The sequence below is a fragment of the Odocoileus virginianus genome, chromosome 8 (assembly GCF_023699985.2).
Source record: "Odocoileus virginianus isolate 20LAN1187 ecotype Illinois chromosome 8, Ovbor_1.2, whole genome shotgun sequence".
In the NCBI taxonomy this organism is placed as follows: Eukaryota; Metazoa; Chordata; class Mammalia; order Artiodactyla; family Cervidae; genus Odocoileus; species Odocoileus virginianus.
Window position 1 is genome coordinate 32,499,113 of NC_069681.1, and position 13,000 is coordinate 32,512,112.

General features: G+C 38.7%; 1 protein-coding gene across 3 annotated transcripts in view; it reads right to left on the reverse strand.

Annotated features, from left to right (window-relative positions):
- The window catches only part of ITGBL1 (integrin subunit beta like 1), a 221,566-nt gene that overhangs the window by 94,017 nt on the left and 114,549 nt on the right, over positions 1-13,000 (reverse strand). For all 3 annotated transcript variants that reach the window (XM_070471438.1, XM_070471439.1, XM_070471437.1), the window contains one exon: positions 6,939-7,085. In XM_070471438.1, the coding sequence (XP_070327539.1) occupies positions 6,939-7,085 (147 nt within the window). The remainder of the gene's footprint in view (positions 1-6,938; positions 7,086-13,000) is intronic.

A 13,000-nucleotide genomic window follows, 5' to 3' on the forward strand; every position in this document is an offset into this window, starting at 1 on the left:
TGCAGTACTTGTGTGCAATTTCAAAAATGACAGAATGATCTTGGTTTATTTCAAAAGACGTACTTTGCATCATAGGGGATTGGAATGCAAAAGTAGGAAGTCAAGAGATACTCAGCATGACAGGCAAATTTGGACCTTAGAGTACAAAATGAAACAGAGCAAAGACTAACATAGTTTTGTCAAGAGAACATGGCGGTCATAACAAACATCTTTTTCCAGCAACCCAGGAGACGACTCTACACATGGACATCAGTAGATGGGCGATATAAAAATCAGACTGATTATATTCTTTGCAGTTGAAGATGGAGAAGTTCTATACATTCAGAAAAAGTAAGACCTAGAGTTGACTGTGGCGCCAATCATGAGCTCCTTATTGCAAAATTCAGGCTTAAATTGAAAAAAGTAGGAAAAATCACTAGACCATTCAGGCATGACCTAAATCAAATACCTTATGATTAAAAAGTGGAAGTGATGAATAGATTCAAGAGTGCCTGATGGAGTGCCTGAAGAACTATGGACAGAGATCTACAACACTGTACAGGGGTCAGTGACCAAAACCACTCCCAAGAAAAAGAAATGCAAGAAGGCAAAGTGGTTGTCTGAGGAAGCCTTACAGAAAGATGAGGAAGAAGAGAAACACAAGGCTAGGGAAAAGGGAAAGATACACCCAAGTGAGTTCCAGAGAACAGGAAGGAGAGATAAAAAGGCCATCTTAAAAGAAGAGTGCAAAGAAATAGAGGAAAACAATAGAATGGGAAAGACTAGAGCTCTCTTCAAGAAAACTGGAGGTTTCAAGGGAATATTTCATGCAAGAATGGGCATGATAAAGGTCAGAAATGGTAAGGACCTAATGAATAAAGTGAAAATGAAAGTTTCTCAGTCATGTCCAACTCTTTGCGACCCCATGGACTGTATAGTCCATGGAATTCTCCAAGCCAGAACACTGGAGTGGGTAGCTGTTCCCTTCTCCAGGGGAATCTTCCCAACCCAGGGATCAAACCCAGGTCTCCCACATTTCAGGTGGATTCTTTACCAGCTGAACAGCATCAAAACATGTATATTATCTAGGGTGAAACAGATCACCAGCCCAGGTTGGATGCATGAGACAAGTGCTCGGACCTGGTGTACTGGGAAGACCCAGAGGGATCGGGTAGAGAGGGAGGTGGGAGAGGGGGATCGGGATGGGGAACACATGTAAATCCATGGCTGATTCATGTCAATGTATGACAAAACCCACTACAATACTGTAAAGTAATTAGCCTCCAACTAATAAAAAAAAATGTAAAAAAAAAAAAGAAGAGGTGGCAAGAATGCACAGGAAAACTATACAAAAAAAGGTATTAATGGCCTGGAATCACAATGGTATGGCTATGCACCTAGAGTCAGGCATCCTGGAGTGTGAAGTCAAGTGGGCCTGAGGAAACCTCACTATGAACAAAGCTGGTGGAGGTGATGGAACTCCAGCTGAGCTATTTTAAATCCTGAAAGATGATGCTGTTAAAGTGTTGCACTCAATATGTCAGCAAATTTGGAAAACTCAGCAGTAGTCACAGGACTGGAAAAGGTCAGTATTCATTCCAATCTCAACGATGGGCAATACCAAGGAATGTTAAAACGATCATACAAATGCACTCATTTCACATGCTAGCAAGGTTAAGCTCAAGATCCTTCAAGCTAAGCTTCAGTAGTACTGTGAACCAAGAACTTCCAGATGTACAAGCTGGCTTTTGAAAAAGCAGAGGAATCAGAGATCAAATTGCCAGCACTGCTTGGAACATGGAGAAAGCAAGAAACTTCTAGAAAAACATCTACTTCTTCTTCATTGACTATGCTAAAGCCTTTGACTGTGTTGATCACCACATACTGACTGTGGAAAACTCTTAAAGATATGGGAATACCAGACCACCTTACCTGTCTCCTGAGAAACCTATATATGTGGATCAAGCAGCAACAGGTAGAACCAGACATGAAACAATGGACTGGTTCCAAATCAGGAAAGGAGTAAGATACTATTAGTTGTCACTCTGCTTATTTAACTTATATACAAAGAACATCATGAGAAATGCTGGGCTAGATGAATCACAAGCTGGAATCAATACTTCTGAGAAAAATATTAACAACCTCAGACATGCAGATGAAACCACTCTAATGGCAGAAAGTGAAGAGGAACTAAAGAGTCCCTTGAAAATGGTGAAAGAGGAAAGCGAAAAGCTGGCTTGAAACTCAACATTTGAAAAACGAGGATCATGGCATCCAGTCCCATCACTTCATGGCAAATAGAAGGGGAAAAAGTAGAATCAGTGACCTATTTTATTTTCTTGGGCTCCAAAACCACTGCAGACAGTGACTGCAGCCATGAAGTTAAAAATGCTTGCTCCTTGGAAGGAAAGCTATGACAAACTTAGGCAGCATATTAAAAAGCAGAGAAATCACTTTGCTGACAAAGGTCCTTATAATCAAAGCTATGGTTTCTCAAGAGTTGTGTATGGAGTTGGACCATAAAGAAGGAAGGCTGAGAGCTGAAGAATTGCTGCTTTTCTACTGAGATGCTGGAGAAGACTCCTGAGAGGCCCTTGGACAGCAAGGAGATCAAACCAGTCAATCCTAAAGGAAATCAACTCGGAATATATACTGAAAGGAATGATGCTGAAGCTGAAACTCCAATATTTTGGCCACCTGATGTGAAGAGCCGACTTACTGGAAAAGACCCTGAATCTGGGAAAGATTGAAGGCAAAAGGAGAAGGGGGCAGCAGCACCATGGACTTGGTGGACATGAGTTTGAGCAAGCTATGGGAGATGGTGGAGGACAGAGGGGTCTGGCCTGCTGCTGTCCATGGGGTTGCAGAGAGCCAGACATGACTGAGCCACTGAACAACAACAAATCCACAGCTAAGAATAACACTTAGGGTTTACGCAAATATTCTGCTCTAAGAGCATAAAGTATGACATTTATCACTTGAATAAAATAAGAGACAATTTAGATTTCTAATAAAAGAGGGTTGATTAAATTATTTTGCTATGGATACAACCATATTGTGGAATGCTATGCAGCCATATCAATAATTTTGCAGAAGAATATTTATAACAAGAAAATGTATTCACTGCAAGTTGCTCAGAAAATTGTTATAAGAACACATTAACAAATTAGAATGTTAGTAAATTATCTTAAATGACAGCTCTTGCATCGAAGGGCATGGATTTAAATTTCTATGAAAATTTGTACCTCCTGCACCTACTAGGTAAGATGACAGATTGTTCCAGTTTCTTCTTTTGTGAAAAGTGGAAGAATTATACTTCTTCCTACCTCACTGTGTTTTGGAAATATTAAAAAAGGTAATGCATTCAATGTTCTTAGCATTTTATTGTGCCCATAAATGCTATTGATATTAACAGAATAATATAAATGTATCACTTATAAAATATACATATATTTATGTTTGATTTTGCCATACCATGAACATATGGGGTCTTAGTTCCCCAACCAGAGATTGAACCCATGTCCCTTGCAGTGGAAGCATAGATTTCTAACCAGTGGACTGCCAGTGAAGTCCCTATTTATGCTGATTTAGATACTCATACTGATATGATATATTCAATATATATACAGTAATAAACCTCAACTTTTTTATACTCATCTCTTTGGATTAAATTGCGATTTTTGTTGTAATTGCTAGCTTGTTTGCGTTGCTTTGGCTGCATTCCCTAATTCTGCATGCAGAAGGGAGTGTGATCAGGAGTTCTGCAACCATAACAAACAACCCCAGTGTCTCAGCCCACTTGAAACAAGAAAGATTTATTTCCCACTTGTGTTACAGACCTTTGGTGGGTCAGCAGACATCTCCTTATTTAGGGACCCAGACTAATGGTCAGCCATCATCTCAAACACTGCAAATCTCCACGCCAGGGAACACGACACCATGACATCTCTCACTGCCTCTGCATCCTCCACTCCGAACTGATAACATCCCTTTTGCTCATATTTTCTGGCCAAAGCCAGACACATACCCAGGAGAACCTCAATAACAATAAAAGTGTATTTTAACCAAGAAGAGTTGAAGACTGATGTGTAGACATCACCTGTGTCTGTGTGCTCAATCATGTCCAACTCTTCTGCGTTTGGAGTGGAACACTGAAAGGAGAATCGAGACAGTTGCACCTCACCCCCGAACCCCAGGAGCAGAAATTAGGATGAATCACTGGATATCCACACTGACTCCAGGAGAATCATCTAACTACATGAAGGAACAGAAATCAAGGAATCACAGGATTAACCAAGAATTTAAGACATCCTCTAAATTATTCCCCTGCCTTTAAGACATAATGATCACACTTAGTCATCACTGGCACAAGCAAGTAATCTAATTTAATTCTACCAGGAGAACTGCTTTTTTTTCCCTTGGCCCCAGCTGGCGAGCTGCTGAGGCTCTCCGGCTGGAGAACCGATGGGCCTTGTAATTGCTTTCTTCACTCATGTAACCACAGCTGCAGCTGTCATTCATAAACTGCAAAACTAATCCTTCGGAAGTTTCCATCTTGGCCATTTGCTTTAAAACCTCCAGTGCCCATGAGTTTGCAGATGTAGCCTATGGAAAACAAAGTCTGTGACCATTGGTCCAAGCACTGGCCTGCCTGTCAAAAATCCTTGGTCTTCATTCTCAAAATTCTTACATTTTGTTACAGTTCCCTGGAAAACCACTTCACTCATCAATATCTCTGTTTCCTTGTGAGGAAACTAGAGAAGCTTACAATCAGTAAAGAGCATCAAAAGGCTTGAATAAATTACAAAAAAATAAAAAATGTAATTCTCTACATATTAACACCTTTTTGGTATAATAAACTTGAAGTATATGCTAGTCCTGAAAAATAGGAACTAAATAAGGACTCTTTAGAAAGGTAGGAGACAAATATGTTTGTCAGAGTTTATTAAACATTGATATATGAAGTCCATAAATAATTCTCTTATGCTAACATCATATAAAAATTCAAGACAAATGGAAAACCTTGGAAGATATATATAAATAACACAGACATATATACACACACTTAAAGTCATTTTCTATGCTTAAGATATTTTATATGCTTTTCTTATTTTTCTATTACATAGCTTGCTATTCTTAGCAATAAATAAATAACAATAGTCCAAGAAAAACTGATTTTTTAGTCTTTGTTATTTTAAGAGCATAATAGGCTTGCTGAAGCACTAGAATCACCATATTTTACTAATGCTGGTATAACAGTGGTTCCTGTCTAGGGTTATTAGTGAAGGATTGGGTAAATCAGAAATGCTCCTGAAATTAAACACTCCTTCCACCCATATTTTATCCTCTTTCTTATAATCATTAGGGATAAATATCAGAGTATAGGAAAATAGTATGTTACAAATAATCTTGGAGACTTGGGAGGGTTTTCTACCCATCCCTCAAAAAAATAATAGTATAGAAAAGATGACATATGATAATAAATAACGGTGGGGATGTGGAGAAATTGGAACCTTCATACACTTCTGAAGGAAAACTAAAATAGTATAGTCACTTTAAAGCCAGTGTAACGGTACATCAAGAACCAAAACATAGAACTCCATATGACACAGCAATTCCACTCATGGGCAGATATCCAAGAGTAACAAAAGAAACAAAAATTCTCTACACAAAACTTGTATATACATATTCATAGAACAGTATTCACGATGGCCAAAAAGTATAAACAAGTCAAATGTTGACTGACAGATGAGTGGATGAACAAATGTGGTATATCCATACAGATGAATATTATGCAGCCATAAAATGAGGTAGTGACACATTATAATGCTAAAAACATTAAGCTAAGTAAGAAAAGTCAGAAGCAGAAGAACCCATTTCATGTTCAGATGCGATATCCAGATCAGGCGAAAGTACGGAGACAGGAAGAAGATTAATGATTTCCAGGGGCTGAGTGGAGAGAAAACGGGAGAGTGACTGGGAAGGGGTACCAAGTTCCTTTTTGTGGTGATGAAAATGTTCTGGAACAAGTCAGTGGTGAAGGTCAGATAATTCTATGAATACAGTAAAAAAAAAAAAAAAACCTCTAAGTTGTACACTTTGACATAAGTGTAAATTTTAAGACATTTGAATTCTATCTCAAAAATTCACTTTTCAAAAAAAATATAGCCCTGCAACATAAAATTAATTTTTTAAATTTATTTAATTGGAGGCTAATTACTTTACAATATTGTGGTGGTTCTGATCTAACATTCACGGAAGGGAAATATTTCTCCTTTTCCTCTTTCATGAATAAAATTTGTAATAACTTCAATTACCAGTTCCTCTGAAAGCATATTTCACATTAACTTTGCCACTTTCCCATGAGAGGTGAAATTGTATTTCTTATTTTGATAAATCAAAAACAATGAAACCAGCTTTCCCCTAGATGAATTCTTCCTTCTTCTCCAATGTGTACTGATCTGGTATGAAGAACACATCTGAGGCTATATGCCATCCAAGAAGAGGAAAGCTTATTCCAAGAGGTCTGTTTATATGATGCTTCCTCAAAAGCCAACAGTACAATTCAATAGGATGTTATTAAGTTTCAGAAATGTCAGTGGACAATTAGATGGTTTTATTGATAAAGCTCTGAGCAAACATCCAAACTTTTTTTTTTCTTCTTTTAATGCAGCATTGAACTAGATGGAAATTGAACAAATCTCAAAGCTAAAATAGACTGAGTGAGTGAGTGTGTGTGTGTGTGTGTGTGTGTGTGTGTGTGACAGAGAGGAAGGAAGAGAAAGATATATATAGTTCTCCATATTTTCACTCATGGATACTGGAGTCATTATTCTGAAAAGGCAAAATTTTCCGCATTCAGGAATCTCAGCTACGTTTTAAATGATACGTGTGAGCGGAATTCGCTCGACTCGCAGGATTAGAGGCGGTGGGTGGCAAGGCCTGAGACCCTCACTTACCCCTTCCCGAGCAGGGCAGAGTGGCACTTCCTTGGCACTTTCTGATACTCTCCTCCGTTGTCAGTGGGCAGGAACGTGGGTGTTCACACTTCTTCCCAAACCAGCCTACTTTGCAGTCACATCTTCCACAGTTACACTGCCCGTGACCTTCACAATGAGAGTAAGAGTATATATGTATATTAGTGTATGTAAAAATGTGTTATATATACACACATACACATGTATATGAGAAAAATATACTAAAGTCAGAATTAGTTTCCAAACACTGAGTGTCATAAAGAAGTCAGGATTTCCATCAGCACTATAGAAAACATTAAGGCAAAAGTCCATTTTCCAACAATGTTCGTAAATACCCGAGCTATATTGATTGATCATGAAGGGTAAAGAAAAGCAACAACTCCAGATCAGACAAACAGGTTCGGAGGGCTATCAACTTGAATCTATCAAAATCCAAGTGCATGAGATTGAATTAGCCTGCTGGGGCCCAAATGGAGGATTTAATGGATCTGGTGATTAATTCACATGGAGGGGAGCCACAGGAAATGGAAAGCGATTTGTTTTTGAAACAGGGTCTCAGCTCCTGGAGTCTCGCAGACTTTATTTTCATGACCTTTTTACTACCCACAACCCTTGAAGACTAATTTCATACACACAAAAGAGGTCAGGAAAGAAATTAATTTCTTTACACATGGACACAGAACATTCAAAAAAAATGTGATAAGTGGTGATATGGTGTAGCAGAAAATAGACCAGGTTATCAATCATATAAGTAGGTTCAAATCCTCACCCTACTTCCTACAGAATACAGCTGGTCAAATGACAGCCTCTTTGACATTTAGGTTCTTCATTTTAAACCACATTATCTATCCACATTTATCAAGAAGTATATAATGTATCTTAAAACGCTACATAAAAATGAACTATTGTTATTTTTATTCATTTGAGCCCACACATCTAACCAAGTAGAAACAGAAAGGAATGAATAACTTAGCTGAGTTTTTTTTTTTTTCAACTGAGTTTTTCTAACTCTTCATAACCGTTCTGAAACTCATTATTACAAATGCAAAGTAAAGTAGATTTCAATAATTTCTCCAAAAATGCATGAAGGATTTTAAAGGAAGTGGAATCATACTTTCCTTAAGTAAATCAAGTATGTTGCTAATGGATGAAAAATCCATGCTATATTGTATTTCACATTCAGTTCAGTTCAGTCACTCACTTGTGTCTGACTCTTTGTGACCCCATGGACTGCAGCACGCCAGGCTTCCCTGTCCATCACAAACTCCCAGCGCTTACTCAAACTCATGTCTATTAATATTAATATATATCACAGAGTATGAAGACTGGCCTGTTTAATCAGTATCTCACGAGGTCTGTGGGCAGATGTCCATCTGTCAAGTTGAAGCATCCGTCTATCAGGAAGCTTTTCATTATAAACTGGCTTCCTCATGGAATAACTCATAAAATCATACGTCAAAGTAGGATGAGCTATTAGGGGCCATGGAACCCAAATCTTTCATTTACACTAAATTCCATTCAACAGATTTATTGAGCACCTACTATGTAACAGAATCTACGGAACAAGTTGCTGTTGATACTAACACTTTGTCTTAGAGCTCATAATTTTAAAGGAAAATTTTTTGATTACTAATAGATACATATGACATGTGACTATGATCATTTAGACCTTCAAACATAAGAATTTTTATTATAAAAATTTAACTTACTAGCACATATATCTCTGAGGTTATTGGGTTGCCTAGCTTCTTGCCATTTATCCTAGCTTACAAAGTTCCTCCCCATCTTCCCTGTCCTCATATAATTTTTAGAGCAAAATTTGCAAAACAGAGCTGTATTGCCAATGCATAGATAAAAAACAGCTTTTAAAACAAAATCTTTAACATTTAAAGTACAATCAATTCTGCTGTTCTCTGAGAGCCGGTGACTTTGAAATTCTGGTAGAGAAGCGGCATCATTTGTAGGGCACTTGAATGTGCCAGGAGGATGCTGGACAAAGTACAGAACATGCTGCCATTTGTGGAAGATGAGCTGACACTTCAACAATAAAACTGAAAAAATACAGTTAGATTGAAAGGGGTGGGGGGGAAGCTTTCCTCTCGAAAGTTTAAAATAGTTGTGGAAGTTAAAACAAAGCGTCCAGTAGGTGAGGAGGCAGGGAATTCCTAAGTACGCAGGAGAAGGCCACCTACTGCTGCAGGCGCTTGGCATTCACAGGCAGTGACAGTCCTGACCCCTTGGCTTGCGGAATAAAGTCAGAGCCTGTGGAGGAAGATGGGGACTGGCGGGAGGATATTCTGAAGTTCTGTAGTTGGCATAAGAGCAGCCATTACAGGGATGTCCCTGGTGGTCCAGTGGCTGGGACTCCACGCTTCCAACGCAATGGCCCAGGTCGGATTCCTGGCCAGGGAACTAGATCCCACATGTTGCAACTAAAGATCCTACAGCACGTCACTGCGAAGATCCCATGCATCGCAAATAAGACCCAGTGAATTCAAATAAGTGATCAATCAATCAATCAATCAATTAATAAGGAATTTAAAAATAAATAACCATTTTTAAAAAAAGAATAGTCATTACTTTCTGTCTGAGGTTCATTCACATGTCAACATTAAAAAAAATTTGCAGTGCCATAAAACAAATTCGTGAAGATGGTCAGACGCTATTAATAGAGATTCTTGAAATTAAAATCTGGTCTAGTTAGTATCTTAAGAAGTCAGATTAATTGTGGGTGCTTTAACAAATGTTTAAAAGATGTACAGATGCACCAGACCTAGAAGAAATCTCTGCAAGCCTTTCCCCTTGTTGCCCTCATATTCACTCTCTCTTGTTCTACTTACCTCGCTTAGTCCTTGTTCTCTGTGCTTTTCTCCCTAATATTATGCGGCTTCACTCTTCTGTCCCTTTGCTATTTCTGTGCACTTCTACAAGCTCTAGGGGAAACATGGCCTGTAAGGTCTTCACCTCTATTTCCTGCGCATCTAATGCAGCATCACGGACCTTCGCAAGGATTACTACTCTGAGTTAATGCGTCACCTCTAGGCATCACCAACTCCAAACAAAAACAGGAAGAAGATATAAAATGTGCCCTCACTTTCACCATATGTGTGATGATCCTTAAGCTTTAGGTCTTGGTCTCAGCCTTGGACCCCAGCCCCTGCCTCATCTGAGCAAAAGGCGCTCTCAGAAACAGCTGCGGTCGATTGTGTACACACTGGGAAGAACTGATGGGATACTGTCATTGCTGCGACTGGCCTGGGCTGAAAGGTCTGGCCTCTAAATAGGAAAGGATCAAAGTGGGAGAACACCACCTAGTTCAGGATGGCCCCCGTGCCTCCTCAAATCATCCACGGATGTGCCTTCTACACTTTGCCACCAGAAGCCAACATCCACTGAACAAGTTCAAGCTGGGGAAAGAAGGGTTATGAAAAAAATGAATGACTTGAATAAAACATTCACAGTGAAAGTAATTTCTGAGAGTCAGTGGATATACAGCAACCAGTTTAAATGATGAAATAGTGGCATACAGAATGTTTTTGAAGGTTTCATTTTTTGGGGAAAAAAAGTAGGTATACCTAAATCCAGTACCCCAATGAAGATCACAGAAGAAGCAAATGTAAAAGTAATACAGAAAAGGCTTAAATGTAACTCTAGTCTAGCATGGTGAAAAATAGTATTGACAGTGGTATTGCTAATCTAAATGTTGACCAGAGATTAACTTGACGAGTGAAAACATAAACAAAACTATGCTTTTGCAGTCGTAAAAATTATATTTTATATTCTTCAGTAACTTAAACTCACATGCAGCCAAAAATAAGTTATGATTCCATTCTAAATGAAAATGTACCTTTTTCTATTAAATTCTTCATGGTATTTCATCAGTGGGTTTAGGAAATCAGTTAGAAATGCAAGGTATCAATACCAGATTCTGAAGCAGATTCTGAAGCTTTTCAGAAAAGACAGGAAATCAAAACTTGAAATTGCAATTTCTCTTCCGAGGTTACTAGTTTCTCAGTTTTATAGTGATAAAATGAAGATGATGAAAATGCTTGTTTTTGATTCATAAGTTTAGAAATGATAAGATCTACTTATGAAAATCCTTTAGACTGTCATAACATACTATATCAGGGTCTTTTGTAAACATATAGAGAAAAAGGCAAAAGTAAAGAAGTTAGGAGATTCATGTCCTCCATCTATATGAGTCACTGGTTCATCTTTCCAGGCTTCATCTCACTTTATCTTTAAAATGAGAGAACTAAAAGAAGTGAATTCTACCACTCTGACCTGAAACATCATGTTTCAATGCTACTGTGTCAAACCCAGGTGTGTACATATACACATATATTTGGCCTTCAGGAGTTCATTTCATTGATCCTAACAAAGATTCTTTTAAACTCTGTAGACAAGAGAATCAACAAAATAGAGATGAAAGATACAGAATGTTTTTGTTTTATTGCAGATATTAAATACATGAAACGTACATTAGAGAACTACTTTCAAAGACCTACGAACACTCCTTAGACACACACACACACACACACACATTCATGACATGGGAAGAATGACGGTGTCTAGTGTTGGCATGTAAATAGGATCACAGCCAGAACTGCATCACAAGGGTGGGGAGTTGGCAGCAAGAGGCGTCAAAAAGCATCATGGCAATGCCGAGTTTTAGGCTTCCATAATGGCTCAGTGGTGAAGAATCCACCTGCCAATGCAGGAGGCACGTGTTCGATCCCTGGTCCAGGAAGACCCATAAGCTCTGGAGCAACTAAGCCCAAGCACCACAGTGACTGAACCTATGCTCCAGAGCCTGGCAACCACACCACTGAGCCCACACATCCTGAGTCCAGAGCTGCAATCACCGAGGCCACGCGCCACAACTACTGAAGTCTGCCCGCCCTAGAGCCCGCGCTCAGTAAGAAGAGAAGACGTCGCGACGACAAGCCCACTCACCGCAAAGCGACAGTCATCCCCACTCAGCCCGCCCGGCAACAAAGGCCCAGCACAGCCAAAAATATTCTTTTTAAAAAAAACAGCAAAACTTACTTAAAAAAACAAAACACTGAGCTTTAAAGGCTCTCAAGAAATTATAGAAGAGGTTGCTGACACCAAAGCTTTTTTCTTTTTTTTGGTGATCATTGCACTCTTTTGTGTTAAGCTATATAACCTCAGAAACATCAACCCGGGACATATGTAGTTCCATCCATTCCAGAATGCTCTCCTTTCACAGAGGCTATTTCTCTCCTTGAAAATGATCAAAAAATGCTCATGAATTGGAATCTGATATTTACAAGTTGCTTTTCACAAAGAAGTATGAAGACCACAGAGAGAAAAAGTTGGGGAAATGAATTCGATCTAACTACTTGTCATTTTTTTAAAAAATCCACTTGGTATATTATTTTTCCCTTTCAAGACAACATAAACTAAATGTATGTAACCATTTCCTCGCATTTCTTCCCTTAACTCTTTGGTAATCCACAAAGACAAATTTCCTCCCATAACATGGTTCTACCAAATGAGTCTACTTTCCAAACTAAGGGAACTCTAGGTCAGGATTAACCTTATATTTTCATCATTTTGCTAGGCAGGAACAAGCTAAAAAAGTGGAAAGTCACACTGCAGCGTATATTTTCCTATTCGGGAATTTGGCGAAATGGATCAGACTGAAGCAGTCATCAGGAAGAAAGGAGTTATTTCAGAATCAGAAAGTCATTTGAGGGGAGCAGTTCATAGAACTGGAATACCAGAGCAGCTGATATACTTCAGGATGGCTAGTCATGCCCCTGTCGTTTCAGTCACACTCAAAATTTGTCTAGAGTATCCTCTTTGAGGCATGTATATGCGTGTGTATCTTTGTGGGTATGTGAGTCATATTTGCATATGGATGAATTCATGTATCGATGAACAGGAGTGAAAGAAGTGACAAATACACTTTAGCAGTGAAAGTAGAAATAAATACAACTTATTTATTTGGAAGCAGGGATCATATTTTAAAATTTGTATCACATCTCCTGTACCCATGATAGATCAGACACAAAATA